The sequence below is a fragment of the Danio rerio genome, chromosome 9 (assembly GCF_052040795.2).
Source record: "Danio rerio strain M-AB ecotype USA chromosome 9, GRCz13ab, whole genome shotgun sequence".
NCBI classification, from domain to species: domain Eukaryota; kingdom Metazoa; phylum Chordata; class Actinopteri; order Cypriniformes; family Danionidae; genus Danio; species Danio rerio.
Window position 1 is genome coordinate 54,060,001 of NC_141029.1, and position 24,867 is coordinate 54,084,867.

A 24,867-nucleotide genomic window follows, 5' to 3' on the forward strand; every position below is an offset into this window, starting at 1 on the left:
GTGGCGCAACACCTCAAAATGACCCTTGCGCCGAGCTTAAAGTAGCAAAAGACTATTGCGCTTCACCTTGCGCCACATTGCGCCGGGTGTATGATAGGGCCCTTAGAGTCTTTATTTGTCCACGACTTCAGAAAATGAGTTGATTTTGGTGGCAAATCTTATTTTGAGACTTATTTTGAGAAAATATTTTGAAAATGTTCTAAAACTCAACAATATAATCTGGGTAAATTGTCTCCCTTTCATGAATGGCTAAATACTCAGTGCCGTGCACAGCTGTGGTCTTAGAACTTGGAAGGTCTGTCCATATGGGTCTGTCTGTCATCGGAAAGCACGAGCAGTCATGAAGCAGGGTCTTCTCATAGGATAAGAAAGCTCGGCTATAAATATTAATAATAAGAAACCAACACATCATTTCTGGACAGTTTCACGATACATCACTGATCTTGATCCGCACCAATAATTTTTTCAAACCCACAAGTTGAAATTAGCTGACAAAAGTTTAAAATTATTCAGTTTTCTCCACAATAAAAGCTGACAGGTGCTAGCATTGTGTTATCCGATACTCGACACACACAAATCTGTTAAAATCTCCCAAAAAGTACTCGAGGATTTCATGAATCTTTAAAAAAAATCTCATGCTCATCATCTGATGGTGAACTACCGCTGTAGCCTGTTTCTCCTAATTTAGTTTGTGCAGTTTTTATGTGTCGATGGAAGAAATGTTAAGGGTGTCTGTGTGTTTCTAAGCACAGGAACCCGCTGAAAAACAGCGTTAACTTTTAATCCTTTCCTGCTTTAAAAAATATAATAAATAAATAAGTGGAGGACGAGGATATGATGACAGAATTTTCATTTTTGGGTGAACTATCCGTTTAAGATCAGCCTTGAACTCTAATGCTAATTTTAGTTGATGCATAACATGCTTGAGACTTAAAAATTCATCATTGCAAATTAAAATGCAGATCATAATTTCTCATTCCCACCTACTACAGGAAAAGTTCAGGAGAATCCAGCAGGTCCGAATGGAGAAGGAACTACGAGCTCGACAGGTTTTGGAGGTATATATATATAAATGTATTCATATTTAAAGAGCATACAAACTGCTAAGGTCAATATTATTAGCCCCCTAAAAGTATTATTATTATTATTATTATTATAGGCTACAGAACACAGCACTGTTGTCCAGCGACTTGCCTTGATAAGCATATACAGTCCAAACATTTACATTTAGCGTAATTGTGTTATACAGTAAATAACATGTATGCAAACCTAATATTTTGATGGAAAAGTTGTCAGCTTTGATCACTTTTTATTATAAAAGTTATGAAATAGTTTGAATAAACATGGGTCTAAATGTTTTATTTATAAAATATATATTTTTATTATATAAATTCATTCATTCATTCATTCATTCATTCATTCATTCATTTTCTTGTCGGCTTAGTCCCTTTATTAATCTGGGGTCGCCACAGTGTAATGAACCACCAACTTATGCAGCAAGTTCTTACGCAGCTGATGCCCTTCCAGCCGCAACCCACATTCACACAACATCCACACACACACATTCACACACACACACTCATACACTACGGACAATTTAGCCTACCCAATTAATAAACCGGAGCACCCAGAGGAAACCCACGCAAACGCAGGGAGAACATGCAAACTCCACACAGAAACACCAACTGAGCCGAGGCTCGAACCAGCGTCCTTCTTGCTGTGAGACGACAGCACTATTTACTGCGCCATTACTTTGCCTATATAAATGCAGTAGCTTAATTTTGAATTATGTTGCCTCTGTGGAAAGTAACATTTTTAAACTTTTGGGAATTTTATTTTTTTAATATAATCCCGAACGATTGTTGCATGTCAGACTGGAAGAACATGGCTCTCATGTCACACTGTAAGATCTCAGCTATCATAAAGTCAGACTGAACGGCAATAAAGGCACACTAAACACGAAAGAAAACGCCTTCAGAGTTTGACGTCTTCCACCTGTGACACTTTCACTATCCCGCGTTCTGAAATGATTCCTCACAGCAAACATAAACAATCTGTAGCGGCAATTTTGCACATGACGTGTCTCAATAATAAAACCAGGAAGAAAACTGTTTTCACATTTCCCAGCGGCCATTTGAATTGTCGCATAGATTGTGTGATCAAATTCAGAGCTCCTATTGGTTCTTGGATTCACGCTCATTGCAGCTGAAATCTTCTGACACTGCCAGAACTTCATCAGAGGAAAAATCTGATCGCAACGGGCACTCAGCGGCTGTCTGTGAACATATTAAACCAACTATCAAAGATCACAGATTTTAGCCTAGGATTTCAGGAATCTTTTAGGATTTCCCAAGTTTGTCTGAAATGACAAAATCATGGCTGAAATCTCTCAGTGTGAGCAGGGCTTTATGTTTTTTATGTTTAAAAAACTTTTAAAGTATAAAAATGCTTTATATATAACTTATGTGATATAACAATCAAAATATTTTGTTTGTTTATATGTTGTTGCATGTATTATATTGTGTTTATTTAATTTTATTAATTATATTTTTTTGTTTAATTTAATTTATTTAAATTGTAATAAAATTTTATTTATTTAATTGTATTATAATTTAAAATATATGTTTTATATTATTTTATTTTTTATTTAAATTGTATTTTTTATAAAATTGATTTAACGTATTTTTAATTTAATGTAATTAATTTAATTTAATTTTTTTTTTTATTTCTTTAATTTAATTTATTTTATTTTATTTATTTAAATTAATTCATTTTTAAATTTAAATTTAAATTTCATTTTGCTTTATTAAGCCGCATAACTGTCAAATATGTTTGTTCGCAGGCTAAAAGGAAAAAGAAGGAAGAGGCTGTCAGCGCCAAAATACTAGAAGCTGAAAAGCGAATAAAGGTGATTGCTTGTTCATTTTGTATGTTTTAATTATTAATGCATTTACACCAATGTTTTCTCTGAGCAGTTTATTTCATTTTCCTACCGTGTCCTAATTTCATGATTATCTCAAATAATTTTCTAGACTGATTCCTAACAGGATCATCATTTATCCTAATAAACACAATGAGCCCAATAATAGTAAACTCAGAACAGGGACAGATTTATATTTATTTGGTAAAAGCAAAAATAATGTTGAGTGCTTTAAATTCACAGCCACAGTTGTTAAGGTTTAAATAATACCAACACATCTGATAAATGTAAAGGTAAAGGATTTTATAAGATCAGAAACCTCATTTATAACCGATCTGACATTGACCCGGTGCATATTTTAATGCATTTCTGCAGGTGAATTGAGCGAGACGTGAAACTGCTCGTTTCTCATTTTTACATTAACAGTCAGATCCCACTCCACCACACGCCTGTCAATCAAAGACCCAGACATTTCAATATACTGTGAAAATAAATGGAGGAAATCCTATCAGTTTATGACATCCCTCCATCTGCATCCCTGTCTCTCGCTCTCATCTCAGTAATGGAAATCAGGGAATATTTGCAGCTTTTAATTTAGTTTTCTATCTCTTTCTGAAGGAGAAGGAGCTGCGCAGACAGCAGACCATCATTCTTAAGCACCAGGTATAAGAAAATCTATATGAGCCGTTTCATCAGCAATATTGCTCAATATCTGATTTTTTTGACAATAAGGTTTACGATTAGTAAGGGATAATTCACCAAAAAATTCATATTTACCAACTATTTACTCTCCCTCAAGTTTTATTTTTCTGTTGAAAGCACACAAAAAAGATGTTTTGAAGAATGCTGAAAACCTGTAACCATTCATTCATTCATTTTCTTGTCGGCTTAGTCCCTTTATTAATCTGGGGTCGCCACAGCAGAATGAACCGCCAACTTATTTAGCACATTTTTACGCAGCGGATGCCCTTCCAGCCACAACCCATCTCTGGGAAACATCAACACACACACACACTATGGACAATTTAGCCTACCCAATTCACCTATACCGCATGTCTTTGGACTATGGGGCAAACCGGAGCACCCGGAGGAAGCACTTGCAAACGTAGGGAGAACATGCAAACTCCACACAGAAACGCCAACTGAGCCGAGGATCAACCCAGCGACCCAGCAACCTTTTTGCTGTGAGGCGACAGCACTACCTACTGCGCCACTGAGTTGCCCAACATGTAACCATTGACTTTTATAGTAGGAAAACAAATACAATGGAAGTCAATGGTTACAGGTTTTCAGCATTCTTCCAAATATCTTCTTTTGTGTTTACCACCAAAAAAGAAACTCATATTTTATAGTGCATCGTTGGTAAAATGCATAAAAGTGAGAGTTTTTGAGTAATAGTATTAATATAATAATATATTAGTGTTATTTTTAAGACATTTGACACAACATAAATAATAGATTTGCTTCTGTATTGTTTGTTTCTTAATTTAAAAAAAGTTTTTAAGGGTCATTTTTGTTGAAAATATATTACTATTTTATTGTACATCAATTATGAATTTATTAATTAGACTTTTTGTTATATTTACCGATGTAAGACTGTCATACTATACTAGTAAATAATATTATTTTTTAAGGTTTGAATCAAGTAAAGGGCGAGTAAATGATGACAGAATTTTCAGTTTTTGCGTGAACTGTCCCTTTAATGTCGTTTTGGGCTGTTGAATGCTTGACTATGATTGGTCAGTGAGCCTCATAAAGCCAAATAAAGGTTTCGAGTGCATAATAAAAAATAATTTTGGTGTGTAGTATAATAAATAACATTTACTAATGGAATCTTATAATAACATGTTACCAAGTAAATGTTTTTAACGCCTTAATTGTCGTTCCTGCCATAGGGAGACTTAAGTTTACATCACTTTTTTTGCAATTAAATCCTAATCTAATCATGACAAACTACAGGGTGGGCCATTTATATGGATACACCTTGATAAAATGGGAATGGTTGGTGATATTAATGTCCTGTTTGTGGCACATTAGCATATGTGAGGGGGCAACTCTTCAAGATGGGTGGTGGCCATTTTGAAGTCGGCCATCTCAGATCCAACTTTTGTTTTTTCAGTAGGAAGAGGGTCATTTGACGCATCAAACGTATTGGGAATTTCACAAGAAAAACAATGGTGTGCTTGGTTTTAACCAAGTTAACTTGGTTTTACTTTATTCTTTTATGAGTTATTTACAAGTTTCTGATGTGTTCAATGTGCTGCCCATTGTGTTGGATTGTCAATGCAGCCCTCTTCTCCCACTCTTCACACACTGATAGCAACACCACAGGAGAAACACCAGCACAGGCTTCCAGTATCTGTAGTTTCAGGTGCTGCACATCTTGTGTCTTTACACCATAGACAACAAATAGTGGGGCCATTCTTCATTAATCGAAACCTCAAGGCCACTGGATATTTGAAATAGCTCCATGATGATGTGTTTCCCTCTTTATGCACTGTAGCTGGCACGTTCCCTAAGTTTTTCCAGCAAGATGGTGCACCACCACATTATAGGTGTCAGGTCCGAGCATTCCTAAAACAACAGTTTCCTGAAAAGTGGATTGGTCGTCGTGGGCCGGTTTAATGGCCCCCAAGCTCTCCCGATCTGACCCCCTTAGACTTTTATCTTTGGAGTCATCTGAAGGCAATTGTCTATGGTGTGAAGATACAAGATGTGCAGCACCTGAGACTAAGGATACTGGAAGCCTGTGCTGGAATTTCTCCTGTGGTGTTGCTATCAGTGTGTGAAGAGAAGGAGATGAGGGCTGCATTGACAATCCAAAACAATGGGCAGCACATTGAACACATCAGAAACTTGTAAATAACTCATGAAAGAATAAAGTTATGTTAAAACCAAGCACATCGTTGTTTTTCTCGTGAAATTGCCATTAAGTTTGATGTGTCACATGACCCTCTTCCTATTAAAAAATCAAAAGTTGGATCCAAGACAGCCGACTTCAAAATGGTCACCATGGTCACCAACCACCTTGAAAAGCTTTCTCTCTCACATATACTAATGTGCCACCAACAGGACGTTAATATCAACAACCATTCCCATTTTATTAAGGTGTATCCATATAAATGGCCCACCCTGTATATATCGTTGGAAAGGTCAAAGACTTCTAAATACATGCTTTTGTATTTTGTTAATTAGGAAGAGTAAAAGATTAAATTACATTTTACAACCTGTCAGACCATTTACATGTCAGACCATTTACAATTACGCTTTTAAACCTTCATCATAAAGCAGTCATGACAAGCTATATATCAGGTGTGACCAACCCTGTTCCTGGAGAGCCACCTTCCTGCAGATTTCAGTTGCAACCCATATCAAACACACCTGCCTGTAATTATCACGTGGTGTTCAGGTCCTAATTAATTGGTTCAGGTGTGTTTGATATGGGTAGCAACTGAAATCTGCAGGAAGGTGGCTCTCCAGGAGCAGGGTTGGCCATCCCTGCTATTTATCTTAAGCTTAAAATGTCTAGTCTTCATATCTGGTGACTGATAGATATCACTAAGCACCAGCTATTTTATCATTTGCAACCAGGATGCTTCTCACAGTTGTAAAGCATTACTTTGCTACAGCAATCCACATGTACTATTTTGTTTAGATGTTTTTTGGAGGCTAAATTCAAATTAAAAACCAACAATCTGCTCATGCTACTTCCGAATGTTATGCCTACTTTAAAAATATTGTCGAAAGTATGAAAAAAGCAGGGGGCGTTCTCGTATGATCATCAATGGAAACTGGAGGTCATCTATTGACATGTTCAAAATGTGGGGGCTAAAGTTGAGGGATTAAAGGGACAATTTTAGCTAAGAATGGAAATTAAATCAGTGTTATTTAATATTTTTTAGGATCAACTGTTTCTCTAAATGTATTATGTGTAATCTGTCCTCCGGGGAGTTGATCAGTACGGTTGTATGCATTGATTTATTGATTGATTTTTGTTCTTGCTTTGCCAACTCTCTCTCTGCCAGGAGTTGGAGAGACATAGACTAGATATGGTATGGGTATGTTTACTTCTGTACGTCTAACCCGTTGTGAAATGCTTGTGATTTGGGGTGCTTTGCTCTTTGACCGCTTCATCTTCTTGCATGACGCCTGCTTCATCTTGCCTGCAAATGGAGAGAGTATGAGATAATCTGAAAGCTAGTGAGCTGCCTATGTAGTGTGCGTTTTAAGGGAGCATAGATGCGGTCCTGATAGATCATGCAGATATGTTCATTATACTGCTTGCAGATTGAGTGATTTTATAGTGCATCGTTGGTAAAATGCATAAAAGTGAGAGTTTTTGAGTAATAGTATTAATATAATAATATATTAGTGTTATTTTTAAGACATTTGACATATCATAAATAATAGATTTGCTTCTGTATTGTTTGTTTCTTAATTTAAAAAAAGTTTTTTAAGGATCATTTTTGTTGAAAATATATTACTATTTTATTGTACATCAATTATGAATTTATTAATTAGACTTTTTGTTATATTTACCGATGTAAGACTGTCATACTATACTAGTAAATAATATTATTTTAATATTTTTAATGATGCCAATAGTAATTTGGCCAATATTATGAAGTGTTTCTAATATTATTAGGTTTGCGCTAAATGTTTTGGTATATTTACACGATTTGTTTAGCAGTATATTATGCTCTAAAAAGGCAGCTCACTGTTTTGGAACCAAGACATTACTGTGTGCATTTGTTGAAACTCGTCATCAGCAGTGCTGTTTAACGATTAATCGTGATTAATCACAAATACAAAATAAAAGTTTGAATTCCCATAATATATATGTGTTTTTGTACTGTGTATATTCAGGATCTGTATATAAGAACACACACATAATGAATAATACTGTAATTTAAAAATATTTAAATACACTTACTGGCCACTTTATTAGGGACACCTTACTAGTACCAGGTTAGACCCTCTTTTGCCTTCAGAACTGCCTTAATCCCTCATGGCACAGATTCAACAAGGTACTGGAGATATCCCTCAGAGATTTTGCTTCATATTGACATGATAGCATCACGCAGTTGCTGGAGATTTGTCGGCTGCACATCCATGATGTGAATCTCCCGTTCCACCACATCCCAAAGGTGCTCTATTGGATTTAAATCTGGTGACTGTGGAGGCCATTTAAGTACTCATTGTCATGTTCAAGCAACCAGTCTGAGATGATTCACGCTTTATGACATGGCGCAGCAGAAATGGAGACTCATCAGAGCAGGCAACATTTCTCCAATCTTGTATTGTCCATTTTTGGTGAGTCTGTGTGAATTGTAGCCTCAGTTTCCTGTTCTTAGCTGACAAGAGTGGCACCCGGTGTGGTCTTCTGCTGCTGTAGCCCATCCGCCTCAAGGTTGGACGTGTTGTGTGTTCAGATATGCTCTTCTGCAGACCTCGGTTGTAACGAGTGCTTATTTGAGTTACTGCTGCCTTTCTATCAGCTGGAACCAGTCTGGCCATTCTCCTCTGAACTCTGACATCAACAAGGCATTTGCGCACACAGAACTGCCGCTCACTGGATATTTTCTCTTTTTCAGACCATTCTCTGTGAACCCTAGAGATCATTGTGTGTGAAAATCCCAGTAGATCAGCAGTTTCTGAAATACTCAGACCAGCCCGTCTGGCTCCAACAACCATGCCATGCTCAAAGTCACTTAAATCAATTTTCTTCCCCATTCTGATGCTCGGTTTGAACTGCAGCAGATCGTCTTGACCATGTCTACATGCCTAAATGCATTGAGTTGCTGCCATGTGATTGGCTGATTAGATGTACCTAATAAAGTGGCCGGTGAGTGTATACAGTACCCACATTGTTCCATAAACAACATCTTTTATTTTCTATGTGATTAGTTGAGATGAATCATTAACAGCACATCAGTCACATGATTTTCATCTGTTGCTGGAAACTGGATTGTGATCATCAATAGTCTCAATATCATAAATATTCATTCAGATGTTTGCTTGTTTTTCATTAACGTGTTTGTCAAGCTCCTCAAGCGTCTGTTTAAAACAGGCAATAAAAAAAATGAAAGCAGCTTTTTATCGGCTGCCTCATTATTAGTATTGTAATAACTTACAATAATAATGTTCACACAGTATTCTGAGAAAAAGTATTAGTCTACTGATGTTGTCTCCCTCCATCTCCTCCTGACTGTCCCGCACTAAAATCCTCAAGCTGACCATAGACACCTGCAGTTTTAATGCGTGGAAAACTCCAAATGCTTTAATGCAGATGTGTAGGAACTGACCAGCGCTGGTTAACAGATCTGCTTTCAGCTAAATGCTTTACTAAACGCTCGTGCTTCTGCACTATCTTTACATTATTCGCTATGCCAGTCATCTGTTATCATTTCGGGTTTTATTTTTATTTGGTGATCAACTGTTTCTTTATTTTTAGATATGAAATATGTTTTAAGGCTGCACGCTGGCTCAGTGGTTAGTACTATTGCCTCACAGCAACAAGGGTGCTGGTTCGAGTCCCGGCCAATTGGCATTGGTGCGGGTTTCCTCCGGGTGCTCCAGTTTCCCCCACAGTCCAAACACAAGCGCTATAGGGGAAGTGATGAAGTAAATTGGCCGTATGAGTGTGAATGTAAGAGTGTATGGGTGTTTCCCAGTACTGGGTTGCAGCTGGAAGGCCATCCGCTGTATAAAACATTCTGGAATAGTTGGCGGTTCATTCCACTGTGGTGACCCCTGATAAATATGAGACTAAGCCAAAGGAAAATTAATGAAAGTGTTTTTACATGTTTGCCTTATTCATTGACTTTTTTCTTTGTCTGCTATTTTGTTAACACTTTTGTTTGCTTGCTTTGTCTTTTTCTGTGTTGCTTGCTTTTTCTTTTTCCCTTTTAAATGTTTATCTGCGTAAATTAGTTAGTTTGTTTTAGTACTTATTGTTGGATTATATTATATTGTTGTGTGGTATTTTAGTTTTTAGCATTTATAGTTTTATTTTGTTGTCAAATTTTTAGCTTCTGTGATTTATTATTTATTTAATTCTTTCTTCCTGTTGTGCTTGTTCTTTCATTAATTGCTTCCTTGCTCATTTTGTTTGGTTTGTTAGTTTCACTTCAAGTCTTTTATTTATTATATTTCTTATATACAGTATATTATATATATATATATATATATATATATATATATATATATATATATATATATATATATATATATATATATATATATATATACATACATATAGTTGAAGTCAGAGTTATAAAATATTTCCCAAATGATGTTTAACAGAGCAAGGAAATTTTCAAAGTATTTCTGATAATATTTTTTCTTCTGGAGAAAGTCTTATGTGTTTTATTTCAGCTAGAATAAAAACAGTTTTTTCATTTTTAAACTTCATTTTAAGGACAAAATTATTAGCCCCTTTAAGCTAATTTTCTTTCCAACTGTCTTCAGAACAAACCATCGTTATACAATAACTTGCCTAATTACCCTAACCTGCCTAGTTAACCTAATTAACCTAGTTAAGCCTTTAAATGTCACTTTAAGCTGTATAGAAGTGTCTTGAAAAATATCTAGTCAAATATTATTTACTGTCATCATGGCAAAGATAAAATAAATCAGTTATTACAGATGAATTATTAAAAGTACACTGAAAAAAATATTCAGAGATGATTCCTTGGATTTACTCAATTTTTTTACATTAAGTGGCTGTAAACAATTTATTTGGGCTGAATTTAAACAAACATTTTTTATTAAATTGAAATTGTTTGTTTAAATTCAAAATAAATAAATTGTTTGCAACAGACATCATTTTTTCAGTGTATTATGATTAGAAATGTGTTGAAAAAAAAATATCTTCGCTAAACATTTGGGGGAAATTGGGGGAAAAAATAAACAGGGGGTCTAATAATTCTGATTTCAAGTGTGTGTGTGTGTGTGTGTGTGTGTGTGTGTGTGTGTGTGTGTGTGTGTGTGTGTGTGTGTGTGTGTGTGTGTGTGGGTGTATGTGGGTGTGGGTGTGGGTGTGTATGTATATATATATATATATATATATATATATATATATATATATATATATATATATATATATATATATATAGCGGAATGAACCACCAACTTATCCAGCATATGTTTTACACAGTGGATGCCCTTCCAGCTGCAACACAGTACTGGGAAACACTCATACACTATGGCCAATTTAGTTTATCCAATTGACCTGTAGCGCATGTGTTTGGACTATGGGGGAAACTGGAGCACCTAGAGGAAACCTGCGCCAACACAGGGAGAAAATGCAAACTCCACACAGAAATGCCAACTAGCACAGCCGGGACTCAAACCAGCGACCTTGCTGTGAGGCGACAGCGCCAGCCACTGCGCCACCCTTTAATTTTATTTTGGTGTTTATTCTGGGAATGGTTTTCTCGTGTATTTATATTGTGATCTTGTGATCTTCATTCATTATTTTGTTAAATTGTTTGTCGTTTAACTTTTGTTTATTCTTTCTTTTGAGCCTTTGTTGATTTTTCTGTGTTTTCATTTAACATTTTTATTCTGCTATTTGCTATTTCATAAATTTTATTAGTCACACTTTTTATTTTTCTTCCATAATTGTGTTGTTATTTTATTATTTTTTTATTTGCTCTCTTTCCTTTTATTCTGTCCTGTGTAGTTTTGTTTCTTTATCTACCTCTAATGTGTGTGTAGGAGCGGGAGAGACGTCGTCAGCATGTGATGTTGATGAAGGCGATGGAGGCCAAGAAGAAAGCAGAGGTATGTTTGTAAATCTCCTTTCATCATTTTTTTCCTCTCTCCATCCTTTTGATGACACTTCTGAACTGTTTCTGCAGGAGAAAGAGCGACTCAAACAGGAGAAACGAAACGAGAAACGACTGAACAAAGAGCGCAAACTGGAGCTCAGACGTCTGGAGCTGGAAATGGCCAAAGAGCTCAACAAACCCAATGAAGACCTGTGTCTGGCGGACCAGAAGGTGAACCACAGACGCCTTTCATTCATTCATTCATTCATTGATTCATTCTTTCATTTAGTCAGTTAGTCAGTCAGTCAGTCATTCCTCTTTTCGTTTATTCATTCACTAATTCATTCAGTCAGTCATTCTTTTTTTCATTCAGTCAGTCATCCATTAATTTGTCAATTAGTCAGTCAGTCAGTGATTCAGTTAATTTATTCATTTAGTCAGTCAGTCTGTCAATCATTTGTTCAGTCAGTCAGTCAGTCTGTCAGTACTTGTTCATTCATTCATTCATTCATTCATTCATTCATTCATTCATTCATTCAGTCCGTCAGTCAGTCAATCAGTCAGTCAGTCTCAATCCTTTGTTCAGTCAGTCAGTCAGTACTTATTCATTCATTCATTCATTCATTCATTCATTCATTCATTCATTCATTCATTCAGTCAGTCAGTCAGTCAGTCAGTCTGTCAGTACTTGTTCGTTCATTCATTCATTCATTAATTCAGTCAGTCGGTCAGTCAGTCAATCTGTCAGTTAGTCAGTCAGTCTCAATCCTTTGTTCAGTCAGTCAGTACTTGTTCATTCATTCATTCATTCATTCATTCATTCAGTCAGTCAGTCAGTCAATTCTTTGTTTATTTATTCAGTCATTCATCCAGTCAATCATTCATTCCCTCAATTAATCAATCATTCAGTTAGTCATTCATTCAATCAATCAGTCAGTAATTTATTAATTCAGTCAGTGATTCAATAATTCAATCAGTCAGTTATTCATTTATTTATTTATTAATTCCATCAGTCAGTCATTCTTTTGTTCATTTATTCATTCAGTCAATCGTTCATTTGTTCAACCACTCATTCAGTCAGTCATGCATTAATTTGTTTCAGTCAGTAATTCATTTGTTCATTCATTCAGTCAGTCAATCCTTTGTTCATTCATTCAGTCAGTTAGTCAGTCAGTCCTTCATTCAATCATTCATTCATCCATTTACTCAGTCAGTCAGTAATTCATTTGTTCATTCAGGCAGTCTGTCAATCCTTTGTTCATTCATTCAGTCAGTCAGGTCAAAAATTCAGTCAGTAATTAATTAATTAATTCGTTCATTCATTCATTCATTCATTCATTCAAGCAGTCGATCATTTATTCTCTCAATCAATCAATCAATCAATCATTCAGTTAGTCGTCCATTCATTCATTTAAATAATCAGTCAGTCAGTAATTCATTCATTCATTTAATCAGTCAGTCAGTCAGTAATTTATTTGTTAATTCAGTCAGTCTGTCAATCCTTTGTTCATTCATTCATTCAGTCAGTCGATCAGTCCTTCTTTCGTTCATTCATTCATTCATTCATTCATTCATTCATTCATTCAGTCACTCAGTCAGTCAGTATTTCATTCATTCATTCAAGCAGTCAATCATGTTTTCTCTCAATCAATCAATCACTCAGTTAGTCGTCTATTCATTAATTCAAATAATCAGTCAGTCAGTAATTCATTCATTCATTCATTTATTCTTTTATTCATTCATTCATTCATTCATTCATTCATTCATTCAGTGAATCATTGATTCAGTCAATCAATCAGTCAGTCAATTGTTCTTTCGTTCAATTATTCATTCAGTCATCCTATAATTAATTAAATAAATCAGTCAATAATTAATTCATTCATTCATTCATTCATTCATTTATTCAATTGTTCATTAATTAATTAATAAAATTGCTAAATAATGAATGAATGAATTCATTCATTTGTTCATTCAGTCATTTGATCTTTTTTTTTTTATTTGTTCATACAATATCTAACTCTATATTGTTTTACACATTGTTTGTGTCTAATATATGTGTTTTGTGCCAAGTTGCTGTGTTAATAAGCAGGAAAAAAGATATGCAAAGTACCTCCATCCATTCAGTGTTATACAATAGTGCTCTGCTTTGCGTTGGGCTGCGATTAACGTTTTGGACTTTATTCTGTGATAATCTCCTGTATCTACTTTACCCCTAGCATATTACCCTGCTCTTCTTGAGTGTATAAGTCTGTCTCTGTGTGTGTGTGTTTGTGTGTGTGTTTTCAGCCTCTGCCGGCTCTGTCCCGCATCCCTGGTCTGCTGCTGCCGGGTGGATGTTTCTCAGACTGTCTGATGGTTCTGCAGTTCCTGCGGTGTTTTGGGAAGGTCCTGGGGTTTGACCAGAGCGCTGACGTGCCATCGCTCGCTGTGCTTCAGTCTGGCCTGCTGAATGTGGGCGACAGCACGGGCTTCATCCAGGACCTGCTGGTGCGTTTGCTGTCTGCTGCTGTCTGTGACCCAGGACTGCCTGCAGGACACAGGGTGAGAGAAGAGTTTGTGAGGGTGCTGTTTCATTAGCTATGTTTCTATCCAAAGATGGCGATTAGATTAATGTGCAACTGGAATAATGCATTAAACATTTGGGAGTGAAGCACTGTTTCCATTCATTAAGGCAAAGAAATCCAAATCATCACTTTCAATATATATTTACAGTTGAAGTAAGAATTATTAGCCCCCCTGAATTATTTTTTCTTCAATTTCTGTTTAACGGAGAGAAGATTTTTTTTCAACACATTTCTAATCATAATAGTTTTAATACCTCATTTCTAATAACTGATTTATTTTATCTTTTCCATGATGACAGTAAATAACATTAGACTAGATATTTTTCAAGACACTTCTATACAGCTTAAAGTGACATTTAAAGGTTTAACTAGATTAATTAAGTTAACTAGGCAGGTTAGGGTAATTAGGCAAGTTATTATATAATGATGGTTTGTTCTGAAGACAGCCGGAAAGAAAATTTGTTTAAATGGGCTAATAATTTTGTCCTTAAAATGATGTTTAAAAAATTAAGAACAGCTTTTATTCTAGCCGAAATTAAACAAATAAGACTTTCTCCAGAAGAAAAAATATGATCAGACATACTGTGAAAATTTCCTGAATCTGTTAAACATTAATTGGGAAATATATAAAAAGAACATAAAAATTCCAAGGGGGGCTAATAATTCTGACTTAACTGTATATGGAGTATATCTCACCTATTTGCCTAGATTTCTTTTTAATTGTAACATTCAAATGTAATATAATGTGTTTAAATATGTATCTTTTAAATGATTTGTAGCTCCCCATGTTTTACTGTTTATAGTTGTTGTTAGTAAAAAGAAGAAAATCAAATCAAAGCATATGCAAGATCTATAAGTCTCTTTCTGAATGAGAGATTATGTAAGTTAGATATGTATTTTCTTTTGAAAACTCAAAATAAAAATAAATGAAAATAATATGAGTAATTACATAGTTGAAAGCAGAATTATTAGCCCTCTTCGAATTTTTTTCTTCTTTTTTAAATATTTTCCAAATTATGTTGAACAAAGACATTTTGACAGCATGTCTGATAATATTTTTTCTTCTAGAGAAAGTCTTTTCTAAAAATTTTGTTTTATTTCGGCTAGAATGAAAGCAGTTTTTAATTTTTTTAAAACACCAAAAATTATCAAAATTATTAGCCCCTTTAAGCTATATTTTTTCTAGATAGTTTACAGAACAAACCATCATGATACAACAACTTGCCTAATTACCCTAACCTGCCTAGTTAATCTAATTAACCTAGTTAAGCCTTTAAATGTCACTTTAAGCTGTATAGAAGTGTCTTGAAGAATATCTAGTCAAATATTATTTACTGTCAGCATGGCAAAGATAAAATAAATCAGTTGTTAGAGATGAGTTATTAAAACTATTATGTTTAGAAATGTGTTGCAAAAATCTTCTCAGTTAAACAGAAATTGGGGAAAAAATAATCAGGCTAATAATTCAGGAGGGCTAATAATTCTGACTTCAACTGTATATGTAATACCATTGTCTAAATTGACCGTTAAATTTCTTAGACCTAAATTAAAGAAGGAAAATAAAGAGAAAAAAGGTATATATCTGAATAAAAATAAAATAAGTAAAGGTGTAAAAAAAAAATGTTTTAATACATGTAAAAAATTAATTAAAAATACCCCATGCACCAATGTAAAGCTTAATTTAAACTCTGCATGAATCAGAAGCTGCAACAGTTCTTTTTGGCTTTTTTCTCCATATTGTGAAACAGTTCCTAGACAAGGGAGGGCAAGTTTATTTATATAGCACATTTCATACACTGTGGCAATTTAAAGTGCTTTACATAAACAAGAATAAAAAAAGACAAGTATAAGAAAAATAAAAACAAACAAACAAAATGATTAAAAACAGATAAAAACAGATAAAAATGTTAAAACTGGTTATAAAAAAAAAGAAAAAAAAGACAATAGTTCAATCTGTCAGACGCAGCACAGTGCCCATTTAGTAAAGGCACAGCTAAGCAGATGTGTTTTCAGTCTTGATTTGAATGAGCCTAATGTTGGAGCACATCTGATCATTTCTGGAAGCTGATTCCAGCAGTGAGCGGCGCTGTTAGTAGCTGAAAGCCGATTCACCCAGCTTTGACTAAACTCTTGGAATTTCTAGTTTATTTGATCCTAAAGATCTGAGTGATCTGTTGGGTTTGTATTCAGTGAGCATATCTGTAATGTATTTAGCTCCTTGGCCATTTAGTGATTTATAGACCAGTAATAATACTTTAAAATCTATTCTGAAATCAGCTTCCAGAAATGATCAGATGTGCTCCAACATTAGGCACATTCAAATCAAGACTGAAAACACATCTGTTTAGCTGTGCCTTTACTAAATGAGCACTGTGCTACCTCCTAGAGAAACGAAATTAAATAAGGAAACAGAGGGTGTGGCTTGTTTTCTCTACTGCAAACTGATTGGGTGTAGTGAAGTAGACATTTCATTCAGAAAGATGTGGGAAAGGGTTTGAGGAGAGTTATTATAACCTACCAGACTCCTCCAGCTCACCATTTCTGTTTGATGTCAAAGCTGGAGGGGCGTGTTTAAGTATCTTAGCCACACCCCATACCTCAGACAGACCTAATCTGAGAATTGAACTGAAAACAAACAGTGCATTTTCAGATTTACATTTTTTAGATTACAAGGGCAAACTATTTTTTTTTCTCCTAATTACACGCTCAGATAAATTGTTCAGCACAAAACTAGCACTGTGAGCTCACAAAATCAATATGCTGTGTTCTGATTTCATGTGTACTTTAACTTCATATTTATTGTAATCCGTTTGTATGATCTGATCAGGTTAAGACGGCTCTGGGAGATCATGTGAGTAGCGTCATTCTGAACCGGGATAATGTGTCCGAGGTGCTGCAGATCTATATGGAGGCTCACTGTGGAGAGACTGAACTGATGCCGCTGGCCGAGAGCCTGAAGACCAAAGCTTTCCAGGCCCACACGCCGCCACAGAAAGCCTCCATACTGGCCTTCCTGGTCAATGAGCTGTCCTGCAGCAAGAGTGTGGTCAGGTGTGTAGCATGAAGAGTACTGCATTTATACAGTTATTAGCCCTCCTGTGAAAATCTGTGTCCTTTTTAAACATTTCCCTTGTACTGATTAATGGAACAAATATTTATTTAAACATTTAAAATAGTGCTGTCAAGCAATTAGATATTTTGATCTAATTAATTACATGCTGTGGCGATTAATCAATCGAATTATTTGTATATAATTGAACATACAATACAATGCAATATTTATTTATAAAGCACAACTTAAACATTTTAAAACAGTCAAAGTTGACCAAAAACTGTGCATAGGTGTAATAAAGACAGAAAACAACCACACACACATGTGAAAAGCCCATAAATATATATAAATAAAATAAAATTAAATTAAATTAAATTGAAGTTTGGTTAATTAGGCAAGTCACTGGACAACAGTGGTTTATTCTTTAGCCATTAAAAAAAGAGATGTTTTAGGAGGGCTTGCTAATAACTGGACTTTCTCCAGAAAATTTCCCATGAGGGCTAATAACTTTAACAAATTTCTAAGGTGTTTTTATTTTTACATTTGTTCCTCTAAAAGTTATTGTTTAATTATTGTTTAATTTTAAACTATCATATGTGATGCACAAATTTCTGAATCATTTAAAATGATTTTTTTTTGTTTGTTTTTAAAGGTTTTTTTTGTTTCTCTGTGTTTAAACACTGTATTTAATGTATTCATTCAATTTTTTCTTAATTTAAACGAAAATAAAATTGAAGTAAATTTATTTGGGTACAAAGAAAACTCTCTGTTAAATGTCAGTGTGGGATCTTTGGCCTTACATATAACCCAGTGTGCAAGAAATCTTAGTATTTCTCAGTCTTCTCAATCTCGTCTGCAGCTGGTACAAAATGCGGCTGCTAGACCACTCTCTGGCACCCGCGAGTATGAGTCAGTAACTCATTTTTAGCTGCACTTCACTAATTACCCATTAAATACAAAATTGATTTTAAAATTTTATTATTTGTTTACAAAGCCGTCAATAATCTTGCTCCTCACACTTGCTCTGTCCTATATCCCCTCTCTATAATTGTGATCTTATGATCTCAATTTACTCACCGTGCCCAGAACACGCCTTAAAAAACGAGGTAATCGAGCGTTTGCTGTTGCTGGCCCTAAACTTTGAAACACTCTACCAATTCACATTAGACTTTCCTCCTCCATTTCTGTGATTGAGTCTATTTTAAATCTATTTTCTCTCACTTTTAATACCAATTGATCACAGTTTTATTGCTTTTATTTGTTAAATGCTTCTTTAAAAAAAAAAAAGCTTCTTTAGTAATCCTATGTACAGCACTTTGGTCAACTTTGGTTGTTCTTAAATGTTCTTTTTAAATTAATATTCTATTGCATGAATATTTGCTAACTTTTTTTGTAAAAGTTAATTGTATAATCATCTACAGTATTTTCTGTACGGACAATCCACTTATTTGTTTTATTGTGCAAATGTCTATCTATAGCCAATTTTTGAGACCTCTAAATTCTGAAAATAATCATATTTAAATGTATCATAATATGTGAGCCTTATAATAATATTTGAAAAGGTTTGCATACCTATTTTTTTTAAAGAATCATATTTACTAAAGCAGACATTCTGTTGTATCATATATGCTTCTTAAAAAACTATATATGCAAACTTTAAAAAAAAAATGTTTAATAAATCAAATTAAAGCCATAAGACTTTACTATTGTTTCATATGTTGGATTTTTACAGGGTTATCCCAAATTTTCTCTTTACAATACATATACATGTGAGAATTTGGTCAAGCAGTTATGCAAATAAGAATGTCTGAAATGTTTGGGGCTCTATTTTGACGATCCATGCACAAAGTGCAAAATGCAGGGCGCAAACGCATTCAGGGCATGTCAGAATCCACTTTTTGCTATTTTAAGGGCGGAAAAATCTGCTTTGCGCCGTGGCGCATGGTCTAAAAGGGTTGAGCTTATTCTCTTAATGAGTTATAGGTGTATTTAGAGAATAAACCAATCAGAGTCTCATCTCCCATTCCCTTTAAGAGTCAGTTGTGTCACGCCAGAGCGCATTTGCTATTTACATGACGGACTTTGTAAAGTGGAAAAAGCATTTCACTAGCAAGAAAACAGTTAAACAGAGCATCTACAGCGCGAGAATGAGAGATAAGGCCTCCTCATTATCTACTTTCACTTTCGCTCTCGTGTATAGTGAAACCTTGTACGCACAGACATCAATTAGCCTATACATTTTTTAAATCACACTGAACTGAGCTAAACTGAACTGAACTTAAACACTAAAAACTGAACTACACTGTTCCAGTTACTATGCTTTGACACAATCTACATTGTAAAAGCGCTATACAAATAAAGCTCAATTGAATTGAATTGAATAAATAATTAATTTGTTTCAAAACTATTTATAAATTCAGTTCTAATTTCCAACAAACAAATAAATGAGCAATGATAAAGAAGTGTGGTCAAAAACCTGAGTTGTATCCAAATACACATGCTGTGCCCCATATGGTCTAAAATCTGCAGGTGGGCAAATCTAAGCTTGTTTTTAATAAGACAAAAATAAATAGGCATATAAAAATAATACTGCTAATAATGATAACATTATACAAAAGCAAATTGTTATGATAAAACTGAAAAAGCCCCCCCTGAGATAAAGAAGGCATTAAAAGGATGGTTTTTATATTTATGTAGGCTAGAAAATAATGATTCGTAATATTTAAATCCTTCATATTTATATCCTATACATATCCTTATTATATCCTATATATATATCCTTAATATTTTCATTCTTTTTCATATGTTAAGATATTTGCGTATTGCTCTACGTCTTGTGTGTATTAAGCAGTGTGTGAGCAAGGCGCACAACTAACGCTCTCTATGCTGTACAATAGGCCAGCTTTGTACTGATCTATTGAAAAATCTATTATAGTTTCTCAAAATAGCAACGCGCCAGCAATGAGCCTCAACACGCCTCCCTTTTTAGACCAGAACGCCTGTGGGTGCACATATGAGCGCAAATACATTTGCTATTTAAACAGCGTTGCGCAAAACGTCAAAACAACTCCTGCTCCAAGCTGAAACTAGCAAACAATAATTGCGTTCCGCCTTGCGCCACATTGCGCTGGGTGTGTGATAGGGCCCATGATGTTTAATGGAAACAATTTAATCTCCTTTGCTCTTCTTCTTCTTCTTCTTTTTTTTTTTTTGCAGTGAGATCGACAAGAACATCGACAATATGACCAACCTGAGACGAGAAAAAAAGTTTATTGATGGGAGTCTGCGAAAGTAAGACTTTTCACATAGAGATATGTATATAATAGTATAGTATATATAACATACAAAATAAGCAATAAGGATACATGTGCAAGACAAGGTTATTTTAATTATCGAAAAGATGAAGACTAAAATTTTTAATCATTCTTGTTAACTGATATAAAAATAAAAGCGAGAGTTTTTAAAAAAACTAGAACTAACTGAAACTGTATTGTGTGCGTACACAATTAGCTGAAACTAACTAAAACTATAGCAAAACCCTCCTTCGTTTTCGTCTTTGTAAATGTATTTAAAGGGCGCCAATGATAAAAAATATACTTTTCAAGCTGTTTGGACAGACATATGTGTATATATAGTGTATAGACCGTCATATTGGGGTGAAATAAACACACCCACTCCTTTTTTTTTTTCAATTTAACAACATAAAAACGGTGGACCAATTGGAGCGGTTTTCAGACCGACCGCAACTTGACGTAGGAGTGCGTTCCCCCCCGCCCACCGAATTGATTGACAGCTAAGCGCATTAACAAGTCCTGGTAGTCACATGTATATGTCAACAAGACCAGACGTGCGCAAAGCAACCGGGAATTAAAGGTCTGTTCAGTTCGCTAGGATCAGCAATCATCATCAAATGTAATCAAGAGTAAGTTTCACATGTTTAAATGTTTTAAAACAGTGCATCGCATTACTAAACTGTTCTTGTTGACATATTGGAGTAAAAACATAGACTGAACTTGAGGCCGGGTCATCTGGTTTGATAAACTCACTGCACAGACAGTGTCACTGTTCTTCTTGGAACCGCAGATCGGGAAATGGCGGGACTGCAGTATAAACTCGCACATCCTCCTAAACTTCAGCCATCATTCCAACATAGGCGCACGCGCGCTCTAAACGAAAGCGGAAGCCGCGTCTTTATAGCAACCTCACAACCTCTCCAATGTGGCGCCTCACGATATTTGCAAACAAGTCATAGGGATCATATTTATTATCATTTGACAGTAACGGAGGAACGCCGCGAGTGAAGTAAGAGTAATGATTAATTTTCTCTAATATTTACTTGAGTACACATTTTTGAATGTACTCAAAATGCATGTTACCCAATAATTTTACTCAAGTAAATGTAACCAAGTAAATGTAACTCGTTACTACCCACCTCTGAACACAAACACCATAAAATAGTATCAGGAGAACACAGTTATACACAAATTAAGTATATGGATATATGCGTATGTACATAAAATAATTATAACTTACAATAGAAACCAAAACTAATAATGAAATGACAAGTTTAGTTTCCGAGACCCAAGGTTTCAACTTACAATCTGCATTACTTTGGAGAAATGTCAAACCTGATCCGTCAGAATGCATTTTGCAATGTAAAAACACAATTTATATATTTAAAAAAAAATGTAATCTTACACATAATAATACCTTCTTTAAAACTGCTGTTGTTCAGGCTGAGAAGCATCTATGCTAAAAGGATTGGGAGAAGAGAAAGCAGTGTAATAGGAGACGAGGGTCAAACCAGCGGGACTCCTGTCAACAGCAGGAAACGCAAGCGTAAAGGAGGAGAGAGTGATGATGAGGAGGAGGAAGATGAAGACAGTGATGAACCGGAGGACGAGGAGGAAGATGAGTTTGGGGTGAAGAAAGGGAAGAAAGCAGAGGCGTGTGAGGAGGAGGTGAGGCAGAACTATGAACTAACAATGAACAACACTTGTAGAGCATTTAATAATCATAGCTCAACATTTACTAATGCATTATTGACATCCAAATTTGTGCTTGTTAACATTAGTCAATGCACTAAGAGTTAACGTGAACTACCAATGAACAACTGTGTTTTCATGAACTAACATGAAGAAATACTGTAGTAAATGTGTTGTTCATTTTTGTTCATGTTAGTAAATGCATTAGCTGACAATAACTAATACAGCTTTATTGTAAAGTGTTACCAAGAGAAACAATGCAATATGGTTTGTGGTGCATTCACATGTAAACATTTGTTTTCTCTTAATGAGTCTTTGTAAGATGGAGTTTATCAGAAAGTGTCTGGTGCATATAGAGAGGAGATTGTGTTTCTTTAGGTGCTTCTAGTCAAATATAATCAATAAACACTATTTTAGAAGAACGCAAGTTTGCTTGATGTATCAGTGCTTGATCAGCTGATTTTGGTCTTGTTTTGCAGGATGAAGGCGATCAATCCACAAGCATTGAGGAGCTGGAGAGACAGATGGAGAAGCTTAGCAAGGTAAATTAACATCAGGATGTAGTTTATTAAATTATTACATCAAATTCAAATCAAATAATATTTTATTTGTCACATGCAGAGTCATACACATTATGATATGCAGTGAAATGCTTACACAACCGCTTGTGTCCTTGAATTAGTTACAACAACAATTATTTTAAAATTAATAATGATAACAATACAATCTGGTCGACACCTTAAATATACAATATTTGATATAAGACTTTTGATATGTGGCTGTAGAAAAAAGTACAAGGTATAAAAAGATGTCTCTAAAATACTTAATTCTGATTGGTCGATCACAACATTCCATCGTATGTTATTCCTAGATAACAACCCATTAAACTAATAGTACTACTCATCATGTTGACCAGTGGTCCTCAACCAGTGGTTCAAATGTTACCGAACCACACAAGAAATCATTAACTATTTCCATTTTATATATTATCAGAGTCTAAACAATGAAATTAGAGTCTAAACAATCTTTTATTTTGAAAAATGACTGTATTCTCTCGGTTACATCTCATGCACTTGAGAACCCAAATTTAACCCAGAAGCAGCAAAATGAGTAGGAAACATTGAAAGTTGCCTTGCTAAAGGCCCAGCGAAGAACCCATGAACTGCCAATGAATGAATCCGCAACCCACTTGTCAACAAATCAGGTGAATCCACCATGTTTGTGGAAGAAGATCAACTGATGGATATCGCAAATAATGAGGGCCTTTTAGGGGCTGTTCGCATATCACGTCTTTTTTAGAGTTTGTGTAAGTGCGCCTTTCAGACGCACACAATTCAATGAATTTCATGAGCGCACTGATAGTCACGTGACAATAATTGACCAATCAGCTTCAGCTTGCATGGAATATTCACATTTCGGTAAGACTAATTATCCCAGACAAACCCAGAACACACAAACACTGCAGCGCTTTGTAATTTTCTTTATAAATAAAACTTGTATCAGAGTTACAGCAATGTTTTGTCAGCTTGTCATCCTCTAAGAAAACGTTTGATGGTCACCTGGCCACCTACAACCTACGAACGAATCATTATAGCTCGCCCAAATATTGTACTTTCCTAACAAACAATAAATTAATGGAAAAGAATATTTATTCAGCTTCCAGATGATGTGTACATTTAATTTAAAAAATACAATACGCTCATGACTAGTTTTAAATATGGTGACATTTTTATTCTGCCTAAAATACATTATAAAACAAAGTGTAAATTAAACCTCATGCAAGACAAAATGAGGAACACAGATCTTCTGTTGTTGTATGTCATCTGTGGAGGACATCAGATATTATGAAAATTATGGCAAGACACCACAAGCTGAACTCATTAAATTCATTAAAACAAATGTCCTTCGCAGAGGACAAAAATTAATAAGGTGGTCTCAGGAGCATTACATGTCTATACTTGCTTTACATTTGAGTATTTTACTGAGTGAAAGAGGTCTGATTCGTCCACTTGCATTTTTCTAAAAAGAGCAAATATTTGAGCTAATGATGAGAGAAAGGGCTTCACTAAATACATTTAAAAATGGACATTGTGTGTGGAAATGTAATGACTGATTCTTTTCACATCTTTTGGGACCTATGGTCATGAGCTTTGGGTCCGAAAGGACAAGATTTCGAATACAAGCGGCCGAAATGAGTTTTTTTTCGAGGGTGGCAGGGCACACTCTTATGGATAGGGTGAGGAGCTCTGACACCCGGGAGGAGCTCGGAGTAGAGCCGCTGCTCCTCCACATCCAGAGAAGTCAGCTGAGGTGGCTCGGGCATCTGTTTCGAATGCCTCCTGGACGCCTACCTAGGGAGGTGTTCCAGGCATATCCCACCGGGAGGAAGCCTCCGGGAAGACCCAGGACACGCTGGAGGGACTATGTCTCTCAGCTGGCCTGGGAACACATCGGGATCCCCCCGGAGGAGCTAGAGGAAGTGTCTGGGGAGAGGGAAGTCCGGGGTTTTCTCCTAAGGCCCCGTTTACACTAGTGCGTTTTAGTTTGAAAATGCATACGTTTTGCTACGGTT

The 24,867-nt window shown here is 35.2% G+C and overlaps 1 protein-coding gene and 1 long non-coding RNA gene across 20 annotated transcripts in view; one reads left to right on the forward strand and one right to left on the reverse strand.

The window, feature by feature from the left end:
- The window catches only part of baz2bb (bromodomain adjacent to zinc finger domain, 2Bb), a 129,454-nt gene that overhangs the window by 83,883 nt on the left and 20,704 nt on the right, over window positions 1–24,867 (forward strand). For 11 of the 19 annotated variants that reach the window (XM_087268429.1, XM_087268438.1, XM_087268433.1 and 8 more), the window contains 10 exons: window positions 993–1,058; window positions 2,843–2,908; window positions 3,539–3,583; window positions 11,642–11,707; window positions 11,785–11,925; window positions 13,981–14,235; window positions 17,086–17,309; window positions 20,527–20,601; window positions 22,046–22,271; window positions 22,775–22,837. In XM_087268429.1, the coding sequence (XP_087124555.1) occupies window positions 993–1,058; window positions 2,843–2,908; window positions 3,539–3,583; window positions 11,642–11,707; window positions 11,785–11,925; window positions 13,981–14,235; window positions 17,086–17,309; window positions 20,527–20,601; window positions 22,046–22,271; window positions 22,775–22,837 (1,227 nt within the window). Of the gene's footprint in view, window positions 1–992; window positions 1,059–2,842; window positions 2,909–3,538; window positions 3,584–6,945; window positions 6,973–11,641; window positions 11,708–11,784; window positions 11,926–13,980; window positions 14,236–17,085; window positions 17,310–20,526; window positions 20,602–22,045; window positions 22,272–22,774; window positions 22,838–24,867 lie in introns of all 19 variants that reach the window. The other 8 variants (XM_087268425.1, XM_087268424.1, XM_087268435.1 and 5 more) reach the window with 1 other exon arrangement.
- Window positions 1–24,867, reverse strand: part of LOC147835440 (uncharacterized) — a 456,431-nt gene that overhangs the window by 49,199 nt on the left and 382,365 nt on the right. The window lies entirely within an intron of this gene.